Genomic DNA, 17,519 nt, shown 5'->3' with positions numbered 1-17,519 from the left:
GGTCACACTGCAGGCCAATTAAGGTAATCAGTGGCAGCTCTGCTAGAGCTATCGCTTATCGGTTGTTTGATTCTAATAAGAACCGCCAATGTTTCTTTTTTATTAAATATCTAATTCGCTTTTACCTTTTCCCATATATTATTCAGTTGAAGGTATAAAATTATTGTAGAGCTTGGCATCCAATGTTAAGATCTATTTTAAATCCAATTTAATTCCAGCGCTTCATGAGTGCTATAGCCTTATGTAAATGCACGTTGTTAATGTTTTGAAAAATGAAGAACATCCGTTTAGAGTTAAATTTAAATTGTTTCATTTATTATAAAACGGATATTTGCAGGTCAAATAATTAAGTTAATCATTAACTTAGATCCTTGATGGGTACAGCATCTGAAAGAAGACATTAAAAATACGTTAGATTATAGGGTATGTGTATGTAACGCAAGCTGCTGCTTTACTTACAATGCGAACACGGTGTCCCATGGCATGACCGGGCAAATTCCTGTTGAAACGGGCACGCACGGAGCCAGTGTTGCCGTGGATGCGGGTAACCTTGCCCCAGACAGCGCGGACGCGAGTCTTGCGGTCAGGATGCTGTGGCACGCACTTCTTGGTTTGAGCCTTGTAGACATAAACGCAACGCTTGCCAACGTAGAAGTCACCGTGCTCCTTGCGACGGGCACCCTCAATCTTAAAAAGGCAGAGCAGCGTGTTACTTGAGACTTGTTGTTTATTTACTGTTGGTTAAGACTTACCTTGAGGATAGCATGGTTCTCATGCTGGTTCCTCAATCCGCGCTTGTAGCCGGTGAAGACAGCCTTGGCAAACAGACGACCGTGACGCTTGTATTTCTTGGCAGCCACCTTAGTCTCGGCAGCAGCAGCCTTCTCTACCTTGGGTGCCTTAGCAGCCTTTGGTGCTTTGGCTGCCTTTGCAGCTTTGGGCGCAGCGGCGGCGGGCTTAGCTTGTGTGTCAGCCATAGTTAACTGTAAAAACAAGAACGAAATTAGCCACACATGACTCTTTGAACAGTTGGTTGGTTTCGTATGCGGCTGTCATTTGTTTTGGTTGTCGGGCCTGATGGGCACTCGACCTTAGCCATAAACATCGTCAAAGTTACACCATTCCACAACACAGGTACAATTTAATCACGTAAAACACATATTCTTTTATGCATTAACGGCACGATTTAAGTTTATTTTCGCAATATTCATGTATATTTTTGTATTTTTCATTGGCGAGCATAAATTCCCCGTACGTACCGGAAATCTGTCAAATGGCGAAAGAGAGAGAGGGTGACAGTTGTGCCAGTGTGACCGCTACATTTGCCAGAAAAACGTACTATTTTCGTTGTGGCTATCGAGCAGACCTATCGACAGTCGGACGTAAAAAATACTTATACTTTGATTTGGGGAAGTAACTCAAAACAATAACTAAATTACAATAACAATGTTTCTTTGAGCTAATATTTTGATAAATTAACAAAATTTACTGGCACATGTACAAATTGTACGTACTGCGGCAATTCAGAAACAACATAACTGGAAAATCTTTCCCATCTGAGTTGCATAAAAGCTGGTCAAAGATTCGTTAAGGGGAACGGAAACCCGCTGCTGTTGCACTTCTCACGTAGCTCTGCGATTCACAACAAATGGGTTTGTTTCTGAATACCATAAAATGGGAAAAACGCTGGCAACTGCTGCATAAATGTGATATTATAATAAAGCGTAGCATTAAAAAACAAGCTGTTAACCCCACCAAGTAAGTGAATACTGTATAGTTGCTTCGGTGTACGGAGGGGGTGGTTGGGTGGTTGTTTAGCTGCGACGCTGTTAAAACGAAAACAAAAAGTTGCATAACGTTAATGCATACACTTTGATTTGCAGGCTAGCGGAGGTTGGTCGCCTGCAGGATGTCAAGGAAGAAAAATACGAGACCGGCCAACTGTTTCTGCATCGCATCTTTGGCTATCGCGGCGTAGTGCTCTTCCCATGGACGGCGCGCGTTTATGACCGCGATTTGCATAATCCCAATAAACAGGTGACAACAACAACAACATCAGAGGCTTCATCACTTAGGATTAAGGCTAACAACGACAGCAATGAAAATGCAACTACTGCAGATCACCACGAAGCGGCGACAGCTTGGCAAGCTAACAGCAGTGAGACTAGTACGCAGACTACTACAAAAATCGGTACCGCAAAACCTGTAGGCGAGATCAATACGGATTCGAAGGAAGTTAGAGGGAGAACGCAAACGTTCTATCAGGTGCTTATCGACACCAGGGATTGTCCACATATTGTAAGTAAATCCATCCATCCATTATGCTGTTTATTAAACGCTGTTGTTATTGCAGCGCGCCCAAACGGAGGCTGTGACATTTTTAGGAAATCAGGACTCAAATCGTAGCCTGTATGCCATACCCGGATTGGATTATGTGGCGCATGATGATATTATGCCATACTGCTCTGCGGAAAAGCATCCGTTGCAGCACGAACTTTTCGACAAATTTCTAACATATGAGGCCAATGCAGATCCGCCATTTGTGGGTCAGGATACACTCAAGGCATGGCAGGAGAAGAATCATCCTTGGCTAGACATGAGTGATGTTCACAAGGAAACAACGGAGCAAGTGCGTGTCACTGTAATTCCCTTCTACATGGGTTGTCGCGAGACTCCAGCTTCTTCTGTATACTGGGTACGAGACATTAACCGCTTTTTCCTTTGTTAGTCCACTAATGAATTTGTTAATGCAGTGGCGATATTGCATACGTTTGGAGAACTTGGGAGAGCTCAGCGTGCAGCTGCGTGAGCGCCATTGGCGCATATTTTCGCTCTCTGGCACTTTGGAGACCGTGCGTGGACGCGGCGTTGTGGGCCAGGAGCCTATACTCAGTCCACGTTTGCCTGCGTTCCAGTACAGCAGTCATGTGAGTCTTCAGGCGCCAAGCGGTCATATGTGGGGCACATTTAGGCTGGAGCGTGAAGACGGTTACTCCTTTGACTGTAAAATACCTCCTTTTTCGCTGGAGTCCAAGCCGGAAGATACAAGCACTCCCACGGCAGGCACGTCCACGTCCTCTTCCACGCGGGACGACAGTGAATGAACATGTTACTAGGAAAGTTATTTTGTAGCTAATCATATTTAAATTCAAACGATTTTGACCATTCAGCAAGTACATGTGTGTTTAGTGCAAATTACATTTAATAATCAACCAAAAACGAGAACAACACCTTAACCTAGCCTGACATGCTGTGCCTCCAATTGCACTCGAAAGTCAAACGGACGACGGCTATCATGCATGTCAAAGAGTGCCTGTAGTGCATCGATGGCGGCAGTTTCTGTTGCCTGTTGCACATTCTCGCCAAACCCTTTGCCAAGAAGTTTGCGATCGGCATAAATGCCTACATTATAGGCAGCTAATACAGTATTTTTCCCACAATCAGCGAGCAGGCGTGGCTCGGGTTCGCCTAGATTACGTTGCTTGCAAACATCGCTGAGTAGCTGCATTGGTTGCTCGGGTGTCCATATTTCTAGTAGATCCTTTTGATTGAGCTGCGTACATATGAAATCCCTGACAAACAGAAATGCGCGTTCAACACCATTTGAGTCGGCCAAGGCGCCAATTATAGCCTGCAACGTTTTGGCCAAGGTCTCTTCACTGGGGGGATATTCGGTGGACAAGATCAGATCTTTTGTTCCAAGATGTAATGATACATGAGCCAGGGACTCGTTGCTAAGCAGATACGTGGTAATTTCTCGATGTCCAATTTCTGGCACTTTTGGCAGCGCGTAACGCAAATATGCCTCCACATAAGCTTTGGCTATATGTGCGCCTTTGGCTATTAGTTCGCTGTTGTCGCCTCTTTGCAGATCAGCCTCAGCAATTCCAAGTTTCCGCTGGCGCTCCTGCTCCTGGTGCGCATATGTACTTTGCATAAATGCAGTCTGTAACAGAGGCAGCTGGAACTCCTCATTAAGCCGCTTGCCAAAGGCAAACAGCTCTGATCGGTAGTTCCATTCAATAAATCCGGAACGCGGCTCCGGCTTTTGTGGTCCTTGTTTTTGCACACGATGTGCAAGCTCACGTAACGTTGGTGATACCCAACGTTTTATGTGTCGGCGTGGTTGCACTGTAAAAATAATGTTTAATGTATGAATTGAATTATAAAATCCTAGCTTACCTCCGCCGGCAACATTTATAGACCTTGTTAGGCATAATACACCCGTTGCGCTGCGAAATAATGACATATTCTGTTTATTTTTTAATATGCACCTTAAATTATTTCGCTCGACCTAGAGAGATGCCACCCAGTTTAAACAAAATTCAATGTATTTATTCCAACGTGGTGGCAACGTCTGATTCCTTGTTATCAGATGTCGAAGTATGTCGATATTTGGTGCCCTCCAAAAGTAATGATAGTTTTCCACATCTACTCAATACAGCTTTGAAAGCAACTCTGGTTCCGTCATAATATCCAAAAAGTCTGGTCACTTTAACGACGCCATATTCACAGCTTGCATGAAAATTTTTGTTTTGGAGTGGGTGATAAAAGTATTTTAATTAAAACTAAAGCATAAATAATATATAAAACAGCATAAAGTGCGTGAGTGAACATAAATTGAGATTATGGCACTACAAACATATGGCGATAAGCCAGTGGCATTCCAACTAGAAGAAGGCGGGGAGTATTACTATGTCGGCTCGGAGGTGGGAAATTATATGCGACACTTCCGTGGTATACTCTACAAAAAGTATCCGGGCATGACACGCATTGTCCTTTCTAATGAGGAACGCAAGCGCTTGGCTGACTCTGGACTTAGTTCACATATACTGGCAAGCTCAGTATCGCTGTTGCGTGCTGTTGAAGTCGATGACATTATGGCCGGCAACGATGAGAAGTGAGTGCCTAGTGTGTGCTTGCAAATTGATTAGTGCTCATTTATGTTTGATTTTTGTTTTAGATATCGTGCTGTATCAGTAAATACTTCGGATACACCAGCTCCCCGCGAAAGCAAGTCAAAGAAACAGCCACAGTATGTTCCAACCATGCCTAATTCGAGTCATCTGGACGCAGTACCGCAGGCTACACCTATTAATCGCAATCGTGTTCATACCAAAAAGGTGCGCACATTTCCCATGTGCTTTGACGACACCGATCCCACGGCGAGTCTAGAAAATGCGGCACAGAAAGAATGCCTGGTGCCCATACGCTTGGACATGGAATTAGAGGGGCAGAAGTTGCGTGATACTTTCACTTGGAACAAAAACGAAAGTATGATAACACCAGAGCAATTCGCTGAAGTGCTGTGCGATGACTTGGACTTAAATCCCATACCCTTTGTCCCGGCTATTGCTCAGGCCATACGCCAGCAGATTGAAGCATTTCCCAATGATCCTGCTATATTAGAGGAGAGCTGCGATCAGCGTGTCATAGTCAAACTCAATATACATGTGGGCAACACATCACTTGTCGATCAGGTTGAGTGGGATATGTCTGAGAAGAACAACAATCCCGAGGAATTTGCCATCAAGTTGTGCGCCGAACTTGGACTCGGCGGTGAATTTGTCACAGCGATTGCATATAGCATACGTGGCCAATTATCCTGGCATTGTCGCACCTATGCATTTAGTGAGGCGCCATTATCCACCATTGATGTACCATTCCGCAATCCAAGTGATGCGGACGCATGGGCACCATTCCTAGAGACGCTAACCGATGCTGAAATGGAGAAGAAAATACGTGACCAAGACCGAAATACGCGACGCATGCGACGCCTGGCCAACACAACAACTGGCTGGTAAAAGTTGCGGATCGTTCCTCTACTCTCATTAGCCCATACCACAAAGAGCTGGAAAACAGCTTATTGCGTCTCTTATAATTGCGATACCTTTTCAATAGGAAGTGATCGTGTGTAAGCTGCGATCAACTTAGTCCAGTTTCGCTTAGCAATATAATTATTAAATATATATATGTGTCTATTTTAAAGCCCAAGCTTGACCGTCTGTTCATTGTTTGCATTTCTTAAAATCTAAAAGACTTAATAGTTATATACAATCTTAACTTTCAACTGAATCTGGCTTGTCCTGGTCTTGTTCGTTATCGTAAAACTCATTTTTTGCATCGACTAGTTTGTCCTCCTCGGCCTGTGACATGCGTATATCCGGATCAGATTCTTCTCTTGAGCGCAATTCCTCCAGATCTACGTCTGGTGGTGTTTGTATCATTTGCACGCTTGGTGAATGTTGGCACATCTTGAGATTCTCATAAACATGCTTAACAATTAGTTCCAAATATTGTTTTGAGTTGGCATTATCTTGACGCGAGTTGATTTCTGGATGTAACGTAAAGTCGGGCGCAAAAAAATCATAATATTCGGTTTCGGGCAGGTCATTTGATATATCTTGATCCAAGAGCAGTGAGGTTTCATGCGTCCAGCATCGTGCCACGTTGCGCAAGGTGTAGCCGCCACCACCAACCACCAACGTGGGCACATTCAATTCTTTCACGAACTTGACACACTCTCCGTGTCCACGTGTGCTAAGCGAAAAGCAACCAAGACGATCTCCAGCTAAGGAGTCAGCACCACATTGTAATACAATTGCCGTGGGTCTATAAAAGTCCATTATGGCAGAAATGATCGGCTTAAACACTTGGAAGTAACTCTGATCATCAATACCCTCCTTAAGCGGTACATTAACACTATAATAACGACCAGACTCCGCACCAATCTCATACATATCTCCAGTGCCAGGAAAGAAGTAATTGCCGTATTTATGAAATGACGCTGTCATTACACGATCTGTTAAATAGAATGCCTCTTGCACACCATCGCCATGATGTACATCTATGTCTATATACAACACTCGCGGATTATACTTTAAGAGCTCCAGTATGCCAATGACAATGTCATTCACATAACAAAAACCTGAGGCTTCAAATTTCTTAGCATGATGCAGACCTCCTGACCAGTTTATGCAGATGTCGCTGTGATTATGGTTAAGTTTCTGTGCACCTTCAAGCGAAGCTCCTGTATACATTGCGCAAAAGTCAAACAGCCCATCGAATACAGGACAGTCCTCACCAACACTAAAGTGTGCCAAATATTTTGTATAGGCCACGGCTGGAAGAAGCAAATTAGCAGCAGTTATAAAAGAAAATATTATGTTTGTACCTACAATTGCACTGTATATTCTGTGGCGTCACCTGTTGCAAGTAGGCAATGTATTCATCACTATGAAAACGCAGCATGTCCTGTGCACTCGCTCTATACAAATTATAAACATTAAGTAAACAAGTATGAACTTCTACTTGAGCACCTACTTGTACGGTCTGTAGATTTTCATCTTTTTGTTCAAGCCGTAGTTCATAACTAGACTGTGGGTAACTGCTAAGCGCTGTGGCTTCATTGGATGCCCAGCACCGTAGTGGAAGTTACCCACATCGGCATTGTAGAAATATGAGACACGCCTTTCAGTCATTGCTATATCATTTATAAGTCACTTGCAGACCAATCCCACTCCAGTTCGGGCAGTATATAGGTTTTTGCATAAAGTACAATGCCCAGAACAGCCGCAATAAACAAAAGTCGACGAGTTGTGCTCAGCTTGTCCAGACCAAATAACATACCGTTCTCAGCTATGGTTGTTCCAATTTAAAACTAATAATGGTTTAAAAAATTTTCAATACAAGCATTTAAGTTCAACTTACACAATTGATTCCTATTTGTATTGAAATAAGTTAAAAACACCGCATTGCAAATTGTTTAACAACTTTGAGATGGTGCCATCTTGAATTTATTGCGTGTAACAATCGATACACCATTGAATGAGATGAGATAATATCGATAGGGGCGCTTGCAATATGCGGAATTTTAAAGAATTAATATGAAACGTATTTTACTTATGGACACAGCAGAAAATATACGCGTAGTTACATAGAATAAGCATAAAATTGTTTAAAATAATTCACGTCATGCGAATAATGCAATATTATACGGCAACTTTTATCGGTGGCGGCCGGTTTGTTTTGGTTTTGATAAGCCTTGCGCGAAAGTGAAAGAGCGGTAATCAACAATAACGGTGAGGGTGGAGCGTAATGCAAAAACTGTGTCAAACAGTTGGCAAGGAAGCACGAATAAAGCTCCAGTAGTGAAAACAGCAAATGGAAAGAGCTCAAAATTACGAAACCATAAATTGATTTTATTCAAGCGCCTATGGTTGATTATTCCATTAGTTGCTGTGCGTGCGATTGTTACTTATGAATATAAACGTAAGCTGCGTGCTGCACTACCTAGTCCAAAATGTTAACACTGTATTACGTGAGCGCCACATTGGTGCAGTCCTGGCGCATTCAAAGAACATGTAAAAAGATTACGGAACAATTGGCGCAATCAGCAAGCATTGCATTTTATACGCTACAGCCAGGTGGCGAGGATGGTTTTGGTAAGTTGATTGCCAATAAGATAAGAGCGTGTGTGTGTATGTATATCAAGGGACTAATCAATTGGCTTGTCTGCTTCAACAGATGCCACCTTTGCTAGCTCTGAGTTGTGCGGGAATCGGAATGCGGCCAAGGTAACGGATATTTTGTGGTTACATGGCAACCAACGTGGTTGCTGCTTGCACCCAGTTCAAACATTGCAGATTACGCCTTGGATTAGCTTTCCAGCTGCACCCAGCTGGTTGCCATTTGCCTATGCATCCGATACCTTAAGCCCTGTGACGACGCCAACAGACAACAAGCTGCAGCCCAGAGTAACTTTATCAACAGATTCAAAGCAGCATTTGCAATTGCTGTTGGAGGCACGCTTAGAGCCTCAAGGCGATGCGGACTCGTTGGAAACTCTGGCTGTGCGGGTATGATGCGTTAAAAACACCTATAAAAACATATAAACATATTGACTAATTTTTCTAGCTGGAAGATTACGGTAAGCTTATAGCATGGAAGGTAGATTCACACCTGGCAGTACTTATCGAAACCGATGTTCAACATTTCACTCAACTTTTAATAATGACATTTTTACAAAATAATTTATGCATAAATGATAAGTTGCCACTGATAAGGATTGAGTGTAAGCCCCTCCTCAATATCCGTAAATTTTAAACGTTGAATACAAAAATTAATCTCAATCAAACTTTCAGCTGTGTTGCGTGAAGGTAATCCGCAGCCTTTCGAATTGCTAACTAATCATGTTAAGCGTCAGTCGCGTAATTCTGCTGAGATCGGTGCAGAGAGCTGGCAAAAACACTTGGAGGACTTGCGCGCATTGGGAGTGCTGGCTCATCAAGCCAATGAGTTTGAGCAGCAAAAGCAACGTACCGAGAGTAAGCTGGGAATGCGTTCAATGGAGCAATCGCCTGTTGGAAATACTAAGGCAATAGCTGTTGTGGAGCCCACCACCAAGGCTACGTCTCCTGCCAAAGTAACGGCAATAAAGCCGCTGCCCAGCGAGTTGGAAAAAATTGCTGCTTCAAAGGCAAAGCCAAAGCCAGCTGAGGATAGTAACAAACCAATAGCTGCACCGTCAACGCCAGCGCCAAGAAAAACTACTCCCACCAAAACGTTTGTTGCAGTTGCTCCTACTTCACCACCGCCAGTGTCAGCATCGCAAGGTGCCTCTGGGTCACGACCACGTCCCATATTGCGCCGTAACAAGGATAGCCTAGGCGAGAGCAAGCCGTTGAATGTGCTGGTTTACTCGGACAGTAGCAGCGCTCGGGATTCAGTAATTAATACTCTAGAACAACTGCTGGAACGTGATGTGTACACTGTGTACGCACTAACGCCACAAGAAGCTGTTAAAAAATTTTGGCTGGAGCAGACAGCTTTGCTGGTAGTCTGTGGCTCTGTATCAACGTCAGTGGGACAGATACTTGTGGACTACTTTCTACATGGTGGCAAGGTTTTGAGTCTCTGCTCTGATATACTTCATTTCGTTTTACCCAACTATCGCACGGCGGAGGTAAGGCTCATAACTATCTTAGTATATTTTTGTATGATCATTTATTAATAATTTATGTACATAGGTGCGAGAGCACGAGTTGGTGCAGTTCTCCTATGACAAGTGGCAGCGTGTAAAAATGATGCATCATATTTTCTGCTATCAGCCATCGCCGGTAAAGAAACACTTCTCCTCTGATAGCGAAGAGTCAACCGTTGCAACGCATTCGCGAAATCCGTAAGTTTGAATAGCTCCAAGTAGCTATGCTACATACATACACACACATGCGCATTATTTAAACTGGCCACTGGAAATTTCATATAAATAATACATATTGTGATTGAAGCATGGAAACATCGAATAATTTGTATATACATTTACTAAATGTAAAGGGAAGATTGCGTCATATACATTGCATGATTTAGTAACCTCTATATTGAATGTTAATATATCTATCCAAATTATGGTTTAATAATTGCTTTGAATCAATGTATTTAAACATCGTTTCACTTCTTTTTTAATTCCTATCTAACTATGCATATATATGTATATTCTAACATTATAACCATTTATTTATCTACTTCCTATGCACAACTGATTGTTGTATAATGTGATTTCCCCACCTGTTTTTTTTATTTTTTACTGTTTTGCTTGCTTTATTTGTTTTACATTTTGTGTTTGTTCCTTGATATCCTGTGTGCTTCTATATGTGTGTGTGCTCACTATTATTATCCTGCCAACCAACTAAACAAACAAACAAAAACCAAATCAAAACGCAAAACGAACACCGCTTAGAGCTTTAGTATGTCCAAGGTCCATGGAAATGAAAGATCTGATTGGCCATAATCACAAACTGGATGTGCAAGTACTGGGCAGCGAGGAAACTTGGAACACGCCCAGCATAGTGCTGGCCAATAGCTTACAAAGTGGCGGCAAGGCTATATTCTCCCAGGTACCAAGAGCAGCTAAAAAATATAATTTATATTTATTTTTGATTAACCACATTATTCTTCAGGTTCATTTGGAGACCAGTCCCAGTGAGTTTGAGTTTGACGAAGTCAAGTGCTCCATCTTGAAGCAAAATGAGCGCACACGTCTGGAGATCTTTGCGCATCTATTGCGCAAGTATTTGGATGTGGATGTGCAGAGTACACAAACTGCAGCTGGAGCAGCACCTGGAGCTGGCATTGTCTATAAGCAAGCATATTTCCTGGGTCGTCATGAGGTGAGCTAAGCTGTATGCTCTGCATTCACGTAGCTTAATCTATTACCTTTGTATTTTAGTCTAAATTCGAGTTGCTTGAAAAATTGGGTTCCCGCTGCAGTGGCTCCGAGAATGTTATTGTAACACCAAAGCTAACGCTGAAATTCTGTGGCCGAGATGACAAGCCACCAACAGCAAGCACAAATCTCTTGCCTATTCTAATACATTCCTGCCCAGATGATTTCTCAACTGTGGATTATTTCGACGTAAGCATACACTGTTGAAAATATTTAAAACTTGTAATAAAACGTTTTATATATTGTAGTGCTTAAAAACGGAACACATTGGTCGATTGGTCATCTATGCGCCTGTCATAAGCAGCTCGATGAATTTGATTAATGATCTGGAGCTAATGCATGGCATTGTAGTGCTGCCACTGCAGCAGACAGCAGGCATGGGTCGCCATAATAATCAGGTGAGCAAGACCAGGAGTTTATAGGCTTCCTTGCCTTAATATTGTATTGCCTGCTTATTGACGCTGTTCTTTTTTCTTTCAGTGGCTGAGTCCTTTGGGCTGCGCCATGTTCTCCACACAGTTGCACATTAGCATGGATACGCCTCTGGCACAGCGTCTGCCTTTGTTGCAACATATTATTGGCGCCGCAATTGTAAACACACTACGTTCTCATCCACAATATAGGGTGAGTTGTGAAAAAGAATCTTTGATCTATGGAAATAAGAACTCATTTGTTGTGTTATTTTTGTATTTTGTTTATATTACAATTATACCTGTGCAATATTGCTTTATTATAACAAATTTAAATGAATTCTGTATAATTGATTTGGTTGAAGTGATAGCTTTTATTTTGACATTTCTCGTGTATGTATATATAATTAGCATTCAACTCTTTATCTAAATATGTATATGTATTTGAACAATACATAATGCTTGCATGTCTATTATAATTATTTGTTCACATATAGTTTGTATATTTATATATACGTCTCAATATTTTTTGTTTGTTGCACCTTACACATAATTAACAATTTTAAAATTGCTCACCTGATTTACGTTTACATATAGATTTGCCACAGTGTTTGTTTCTCATTCACATACAATTTGATACATGTAAATATATGCATGTGTGTTATCCCTATTAGTATATTCAGAATTCAGTTTTTGCACGCTCTTGCTCATGAACATTTAAACATTTTGTCTTTTCGTTTTTGTAAATTAAACATTAACAATCCTGTACAATTTGTAATTTTTTATGTAAATTGCTATAACCTGGATATTCAATACGCATCATACTAGTATGTGTGTAATTAGTTTAATCGTTATTTGTTTGCCTGTTTTCTAATAATTATGTACAATATTTGTTTATTTGTTTGTTGTTGTAACACATGCTTATTTGAACTTTGCTGTTGAGAGTCGTTGAGTTGCGTACATACTAAAAACATAAAAGGCTGAGGAAATGAGCTTTGCTCTCTCTCGCTCTCTTCCTGTCTCGCGCCCTTCCCGCCCCGCTCAATTGCTTTTGCGAGCGACTTTCACATTTGACATTTTAAAACGCACAATAATTAATTACAGTTAGAGTTTAACATATTTATATGTATGTGTATGTACGTATGGTTGCTTAAATTTAAAACGTGGAATTGTACTAATTAGAAACTGTGCCTGCTTACATACATACGTATAAGTAACGCATAGTGTATACATACATGCATGTATGTGTGTATGTATGTGTGTGTGTGTGCTTGTATGCGTACGCCTAGAACACAGACTCAGCGGAACGCGACAGATTAACAGGATGTGAGGGACTGCGCGCCAAGCGTTTCTTTGGCAGATTCTCGAGCAGTTGTAGCAAGATGGCAAAGTCCGGACGGTTCCCCTTTTCATATGCCCAACAGTGCATTAGCAGATCTTTGACATCTCGTCCAGACTGCAGGTTGGCCAGCGATTGTTTCATGCCACGACCCACCTGCCAAATGATCGACTCTGCCGGCTGATCCTTAAACGTAAACTCACCGCATATGAGCTCATACCAAACAGTGCCAAACGAGTAGACATCCGATGGCGCGCTGAACTCCAGACACTCGCCCGCTGGCTTATACGGCTTGAGGGCGCGTATTAGCTCCGGCGCCAGATAGCAGAGCCAATTGTGCGGTATGCCCAGGCCCATATCACAGTACAGCAGCTTTGTGGAGCTAAAGAGTCCAAAGTCCGTGATGATCACTTTGCCGTTCTCAATGAATATGTTCTTGGTGCGCAGATCCTTGTGTATTATGTCCCGCGCATGCAGATAACCCATGCCCTGCGCTATCTGCTGAGCAATCAGCAGCGTGCGATTCATGGCGAACTTCTCACGTCGCTGATGTATATACGTATAGAGGGTGTTGCCCTTGCACAGCGATGTGACAATGGCCAGATACGGCGGATTCATGCAGGCGCCCATGAACAGCACAAGATTCTCGTGACGTGTCTTTTTGAAATTGGCCACTTCGCTGCGAAATGTTTCCAGCATATGCTCATCCTGCAGATAATCCTCGTTGAGCAGCTTGACGGCCACATCGCCATGCCAGAGCGCACGATGCACAGTGCCAAAGCGTCCCTGGCCAATGCGTTCGAGCAAATGGAGATCGCCATATGGTATATCCCACTCCTTAAGCGATATGGAGTTTTGACGCCACTGACCCGAGTCGCCATCCTCTGTGGAATCAAGGCGCACTGGCGTGCGATCCGAGTCCGTGCTGGCGCTGCCCGACAACGAGACCGTCTTGTCGCTATCGTTCGACTTGTGTGTGTCCGTGAATTCGCTGGTAAAGGGCGTGCGCTTATCCACGCCCGCATTGCTCAGCTTGCGCGGAAAAAAGCTGCCGCTGTTGACCAGGCTGGATGTATAAGTAGCAGTGCTGCTGCTGCTGACATGCGAGGCCTGCGAGGCGGCTGAATGCGTTGAGGCCTGGCTGCTTATGAGCGAGCTCAAATGCCCGTTAATGCAGTTCATGTTGCTGTGGCTATTGCTGCTGCTGTTGTTGTTGCTGTTCGAGTTGCTGCTGCTATTGTTGCACACGTTATTGCTGCTGCTGTGGCTGCTGGTGCTGCCGCTGCCGCCACCACCGTTGTTGCAATTGTTATTGCCATTGGCCAGTGTTTCATTCGCTGCAGCGCTCGACTCATTGGAGATGAGCGTCTGGGCAGCACTAGTGTTGCTATTGCTGGTGCTTATGCTGGTGATGGTCACATTGGGAAAGTTGAATTGACTCTGCTGCTGGTGTTGAGCGTGTGCTAGGCTTGGATTGGGCTTCAATTGCAGGGCATTGGGCGTAGCAATTTGCAACTGTTGGTGATGTTGCTGCTGCTGCTGCAGTTGCTGTTGCTGAAACAGCGCTGGGCTGCTAGGCGTTGAGCTATTGCAGCTGGAGCTGGGCGAGCTACTGTCGCCATGATGCAGTTGCTGTTGCTGCAGCTGTGGCTTGCCCAACGTGCTCTTCTTAGGCACTGGTGAGGCCTTGCTGCTGCTGTTGCTGCCCACATGCTCCCAGCCCTGTGTCTGCTGGCGAAACTCGTGTATATACTCGGGCGGCAGACCGCAGGACAGCGGCACATGCTGTGCGCAGGACTTGTGACAAATGTACTTGCAGTCTATGCACTTGAGCCCATGACTGAGCATTTGCTTTTGGCACAGCTTGCAGGTGGCCATGAAGCCGTACCATTTGCTAAAGCGATGCTTGATGGCATGGCCCATGCCAACTTGGGCTACGCCTGGGGAGGGCGGTACTAACAGTATATTGGAGCTGCTACTGTTGCTGCTACAATCCACAAAGTTGTCCGAACTGCTGGCTGAGCTGTGGCTATCCGGGCTGGGATCTGTGGGCAAACGACTGCGCGGCGGCCGCGGTGGCTGCTCCGAGCCAGCTGCGTCGGCAGCCCCAGCGGACGTGTTGTTGTGCATGAAGAGCGTTTGATGCTTCTTGGCGGGTGGCGGTGTGCCGCCGGCTGCAGTTGTAGTGCTGCGACTGCGCTGCGGTGTGCCGCTGTTGGATGCAGTTGAAGCGGGCGTAAAGGGCGAGTTGGGTGGCGAAGGTGTCAGCGTTAGAGTCATCTGTGACCCTGTCAGCGGCTGCTGCTGATAATTATGATGCTGATGTTGCTGCTGCTGCTGCTGATTCTGAGGTTCACTGCGTGAGCTGGAGGTCGAGTTATTGCTGCCTTTCGACTTGCTGTTGGTGTGAGCATGCTGATGTTGTCGATGGTGGGCACGTGGGGAAGCAGTGTTCAGATTGGCGCCAATGTTGCCAATGCTGCCGCGATGCATGTGGTGCGCATGGGGACGATCCCAGGAGTCCCAGTGCCATTGCTCTGGATCGGAACTGGGCGCAATGGCGCCGTTGCTTTCCAGAGTTTCCATGCATTTGCGCAAATTATGCATGGCTTTGGTCAGGCGGCGCAGTTCTTCGCCATGCTGGTTACTTGGCTGGTTTTGTGTCAGCAATTGTTTTAAATCCTCATCGCTTAACTGCAGAGATTGCTCCAGTGTCGTTAGGCTCGCCAAGCACACGTTCAAAGACTCTGGGCTAAGGCCCACAACGCGCAGCCATTGACGCAGTTCATTCCCAGTGGCCTGCTGATGTGGCAGCAGTCCATTGGCGGGTATACGTTCGTTTAGACGCGCCTTAGTCAACAGCAGCTCGGAGAAGTATCTCACTAGCTTGGACTCCAGGCAGCGTATCTCCTGTTGTGTTAGTGTTGCGCTTGTCGCGCACTGTGTGCGCAGGCCCTCCAGGTGGTTGGCTGAGAGATCAATCATATCCTGTATGATGATTAGATTGCTTTCGCTAGCAGTGGCCGCCGTATTATTGTTGCTGCTGTTTGCGCTATTGTTTTTGCTGACTGGCGGCGCAGTCAGCTGGGCGGCGGCGCTGCTGCTCATATTGTGTGTTGCCCCCCCGCCCTCTCTTCGAACAGCACAGAACTGATTGATTTTTTCAGACGCACCACTTACAAAGCATTTGTTGTCCAACAGCTTGGGTGAGCATTCTGTTTTCACCCACCTGCAATCGAAGTTGCAGCATACACACGTACTTATTTTTAATCCTGGCCACCGGGCAACTACCGTTAAGCACTAAACGCGTTGAATTTTATAGTTTTTTAGCAAGACAGACAGACAGACGGCTGCGGTTGTTGTTGCACGCACGAAATTTCTCTACACATTCGAAAAGAAAAAAAATGTAATTCTTAACAGAGAATGTTAAGTTGTTGCCTTTTTCGTCTGATATTGGAACCACTGTGTGTTATTTTATCGGTTTCGTGAGTTTGCTGCCTATCGAATCGATGCTTATCGTTCAACTTAAGGCGGATGCGGATCCTTCGTAGAAATTTAATTTATAATTAATGACTTTATTAATCAATTAATTAATATTTATAGGTTCTGGATATAGCGCTTAAATGGCCTAACGATATTATAGCCAACGGCAACAACAAAATCGGCGGACTTGTAGTCAATACCATTTTACAAGGATCCCAAGCTATTGTAAACATTGGAAGTGGTATTAATCTCAACAATTCGAAGCCTACAGTATGCATTAATGATGTCATAACGCAGTACAATAATCGCCACCCAGCAGCTAATTTACCTCAGTTGAAGTATGAACAATTTATGGCATTCATCTTTAACGAGATCGAACGAATATTAGCCATTGTGCAAAATGGCCATTTTGATTACTTCTATAATTTATATTACGATCTTTGGCTGCATGGGTAAGGCTCACAGTTCGTATATGAAATGTATACAATTAATATCTTTATTTTAGTGAACAATCTGTGAGGATTTGCTTGAAAAACGATGAGGAAAAGGATGCCACAATTGTTGGCATAGATGACTATGGGTTCTTGAAAGTGAAACTGGCCAGTGGAGAGATCGAGACGGTACAGCCGGATGGTAACAGCTTTGATATGTTGAAAGGGTTGATTGTACCCAAATACCATTAGATAGAAAAACTTAAAAACTTCTTTATTTACATGCATATGAGTGCTACTAATATTACTAATTCCAGTTTGTAACGCCAGGTGTATTTAGGTAATTATATATGCAATGAATTTCACTGTAAGTGACACTTAATATCGAACATTAGTAAATGTTATTTCGATCTTTAATAACACTGCCAAATTAAGGTGTTTTGCTAGTTATTCCAAAATTTATAAGTGTTTACATTGAGTCAGAGTCACTATATTAACAGTTTTTCTTGATTAACAAGTCAATATTTATGAAACTATATGTGTTATTTGAAAATTGAAATTAATAAAGTCCTCCGAATTGAATGTCTAAACGTATAAGTAATGTTTGTTTCGTTTTAAGCTTTCAAAGCAAC

At 43.6% G+C, this 17,519-nt stretch overlaps 7 protein-coding genes across 12 annotated transcripts; 3 read left to right on the top strand and 4 right to left on the bottom strand.

The window, feature by feature from the left end:
- Positions 1–293: 293 nt before the first annotated feature.
- On the bottom strand, positions 294–1,347 carry LOC108603646 (60S ribosomal protein L35a). The gene is made up of 4 exons (XM_017992610.1): positions 1,260–1,347; positions 753–983; positions 460–687; positions 294–387 (listed from the first exon to the last, which is right to left on the bottom strand). Exons 2-4 carry the CDS (start codon positions 975–977, stop codon positions 364–366), a joined length of 477 nt encoding a protein of 158 aa, XP_017848099.1. The 5' UTR covers positions 978–983; positions 1,260–1,347; the 3' UTR covers positions 294–363.
- A 77-nt stretch (positions 1,348–1,424) lies between these two features.
- Positions 1,425–3,173, top strand: LOC108603643 (polymerase delta-interacting protein 2). The gene is made up of 4 exons (XM_017992607.1): positions 1,425–1,758; positions 1,884–2,298; positions 2,354–2,695; positions 2,754–3,173. The coding sequence occupies exons 1-4, from the start codon at positions 1,649–1,651 to the stop codon at positions 3,102–3,104; spliced, it is 1,218 nt and encodes a 405-aa protein (XP_017848096.1). The 5' UTR covers positions 1,425–1,648; the 3' UTR covers positions 3,105–3,173.
- LOC108603645 (39S ribosomal protein L44, mitochondrial) lies at positions 3,166–4,330 on the bottom strand. The gene is made up of 2 exons (XM_017992609.1): positions 4,183–4,330; positions 3,166–4,131 (listed from the first exon to the last, which is right to left on the bottom strand). The coding sequence occupies exons 1-2, from the start codon at positions 4,247–4,249 to the stop codon at positions 3,233–3,235; spliced, it is 966 nt and encodes a 321-aa protein (XP_017848098.1). The 5' UTR covers positions 4,250–4,330; the 3' UTR covers positions 3,166–3,232.
- A 157-nt stretch (positions 4,331–4,487) lies between these two features.
- LOC108603644 (SWI/SNF-related matrix-associated actin-dependent regulator of chromatin subfamily B member 1) lies at positions 4,488–5,994 on the top strand. The gene is made up of 2 exons (XM_017992608.1): positions 4,488–4,900; positions 4,964–5,994. Exons 1-2 carry the CDS (start codon positions 4,629–4,631, stop codon positions 5,802–5,804), a joined length of 1,113 nt encoding a protein of 370 aa, XP_017848097.1. The 5' UTR covers positions 4,488–4,628; the 3' UTR covers positions 5,805–5,994.
- Positions 5,995–6,045: 51 nt separating this feature from the next.
- Positions 6,046–7,790, bottom strand: LOC108603642 (histone deacetylase 3). 3 transcript variants are annotated; one of them, XM_017992603.1, is made up of 4 exons: positions 7,711–7,790; positions 7,324–7,660; positions 7,179–7,267; positions 6,060–7,123 (listed from the first exon to the last, which is right to left on the bottom strand). In XM_017992603.1, the coding sequence occupies exons 2-4, from the start codon at positions 7,479–7,481 to the stop codon at positions 6,060–6,062; spliced, it is 1,311 nt and encodes a 436-aa protein (XP_017848092.1). In that variant the 5' UTR covers positions 7,482–7,660; positions 7,711–7,790. The 3 variants fall into 3 exon arrangements, with proteins under 3 accessions (XP_017848094.1, XP_017848092.1, XP_017848093.1); XM_017992604.1 differs by having other exon boundaries at positions 7,324–7,638; positions 7,711–7,769; XM_017992605.1 differs by lacking the exon at positions 7,711–7,790 and having other exon boundaries at positions 6,046–7,123; positions 7,324–7,481.
- Positions 7,791–8,055: 265 nt separating this feature from the next.
- Positions 8,056–17,433, top strand: LOC108603831 (biotin--protein ligase). 4 transcript variants are annotated; one of them, XM_017992971.1, is made up of 12 exons: positions 8,056–8,444; positions 8,527–8,858; positions 8,917–8,929; positions 9,144–9,964; positions 10,029–10,180; positions 10,757–10,895; positions 10,959–11,168; positions 11,228–11,413; positions 11,473–11,622; positions 11,705–11,848; positions 16,577–16,908; positions 16,962–17,433. In XM_017992971.1, exons 1-12 carry the CDS (start codon positions 8,303–8,305, stop codon positions 17,137–17,139), a joined length of 2,799 nt encoding a protein of 932 aa, XP_017848460.1. In that variant the 5' UTR covers positions 8,056–8,302; the 3' UTR covers positions 17,140–17,433. The 4 variants fall into 4 exon arrangements, with proteins under 4 accessions (XP_017848460.1, XP_017848459.1, XP_017848458.1 ...); XM_017992970.1 differs by having other exon boundaries at positions 10,739–10,895; XM_017992969.1 differs by having other exon boundaries at positions 8,917–9,073.
- Positions 11,968–16,329, bottom strand: LOC108603830 (kinase suppressor of Ras 1). The gene has a single exon (XM_017992967.1). It carries the CDS (start codon positions 16,079–16,081, stop codon positions 12,920–12,922), a length of 3,162 nt encoding a protein of 1,053 aa, XP_017848456.1. The 5' UTR covers positions 16,082–16,329; the 3' UTR covers positions 11,968–12,919.
- Positions 17,434–17,519: the final 86 nt, after the last annotated feature.

Source organism: Drosophila busckii, chromosome 3R (assembly GCF_011750605.1).
Source record: "Drosophila busckii strain San Diego stock center, stock number 13000-0081.31 chromosome 3R, ASM1175060v1, whole genome shotgun sequence".
NCBI classification, from domain to species: Eukaryota; Metazoa; Arthropoda; class Insecta; order Diptera; family Drosophilidae; genus Drosophila; species Drosophila busckii.
The sequence above is the reverse complement of the archived record's forward strand: the minus strand, read 5'-3'. Positions and strand labels throughout refer to the sequence as shown.

Excerpts from the sequence above, each read along its gene's own strand:
- LOC108603646 (XM_017992610.1), bottom strand. The coding sequence starts at position 977 with ATGGCTGACACACAAGCTAAGCCCGCCGCCGCTGCGCCCAAAGCTGCA. Across the intron at positions 688-752 it reads AGAACCATGCTATCCTCAAG|ATTGAGGGTGCCCGTCGCAA; the intron begins GTAAGTCTTAAC and ends TGCCTTTTTAAG. Across the intron at positions 388-459 it reads TGGGACACCGTGTTCGCATT|ATGCTGTACCCATCAAGGAT; the intron begins GTAAGTAAAGCA and ends GTCTTCTTTCAG.
- LOC108603643 (XM_017992607.1), top strand. The coding sequence starts at position 1,649 with ATGGGTTTGTTTCTGAATACCATAAAATGGGAAAAACGCTGGCAACTG. Across the intron at positions 2,299-2,353 it reads CCAGGGATTGTCCACATATT|CGCGCCCAAACGGAGGCTGT; the intron begins GTAAGTAAATCC and ends TTGTTATTGCAG. Across the intron at positions 2,696-2,753 it reads CAGCTTCTTCTGTATACTGG|TGGCGATATTGCATACGTTT; the intron begins GTACGAGACATT and ends TTGTTAATGCAG.
- LOC108603645 (XM_017992609.1), bottom strand. The coding sequence starts at position 4,249 with ATGTCATTATTTCGCAGCGCAACGGGTGTATTATGCCTAACAAGGTCT. Across the intron at positions 4,132-4,182 it reads TATAAATGTTGCCGGCGGAG|TGCAACCACGCCGACACATA; the intron begins GTAAGCTAGGAT and ends TTATTTTTACAG.
- LOC108603644 (XM_017992608.1), top strand. The coding sequence starts at position 4,629 with ATGGCACTACAAACATATGGCGATAAGCCAGTGGCATTCCAACTAGAA. Across the intron at positions 4,901-4,963 it reads ATGGCCGGCAACGATGAGAA|ATATCGTGCTGTATCAGTAA; the intron begins GTGAGTGCCTAG and ends TTTTTGTTTTAG.
- LOC108603642 (XM_017992603.1), bottom strand. The coding sequence starts at position 7,481 with ATGACTGAAAGGCGTGTCTCATATTTCTACAATGCCGATGTGGGTAAC. Across the intron at positions 7,268-7,323 it reads AAAATCTACAGACCGTACAA|AGCGAGTGCACAGGACATGC; the intron begins GTAGGTGCTCAA and ends TAATTTGTATAG. Across the intron at positions 7,124-7,178 it reads ACAGAATATACAGTGCAATT|CCGTGGCCTATACAAAATAT; the intron begins GTAGGTACAAAC and ends TGCTTCTTCCAG.
- LOC108603831 (XM_017992968.1), top strand. The coding sequence starts at position 8,303 with ATGTTAACACTGTATTACGTGAGCGCCACATTGGTGCAGTCCTGGCGC. Across the intron at positions 11,169-11,227 it reads ATTTCCTGGGTCGTCATGAG|TCTAAATTCGAGTTGCTTGA; the intron begins GTGAGCTAAGCT and ends TTTGTATTTTAG. Across the intron at positions 11,849-16,576 it reads GTTCTCATCCACAATATAGG|GTTCTGGATATAGCGCTTAA; the intron begins GTGAGTTGTGAA and ends TAATATTTATAG.
- LOC108603830 (XM_017992967.1), bottom strand. The coding sequence starts at position 16,081 with ATGAGCAGCAGCGCCGCCGCCCAGCTGACTGCGCCGCCAGTCAGCAAA.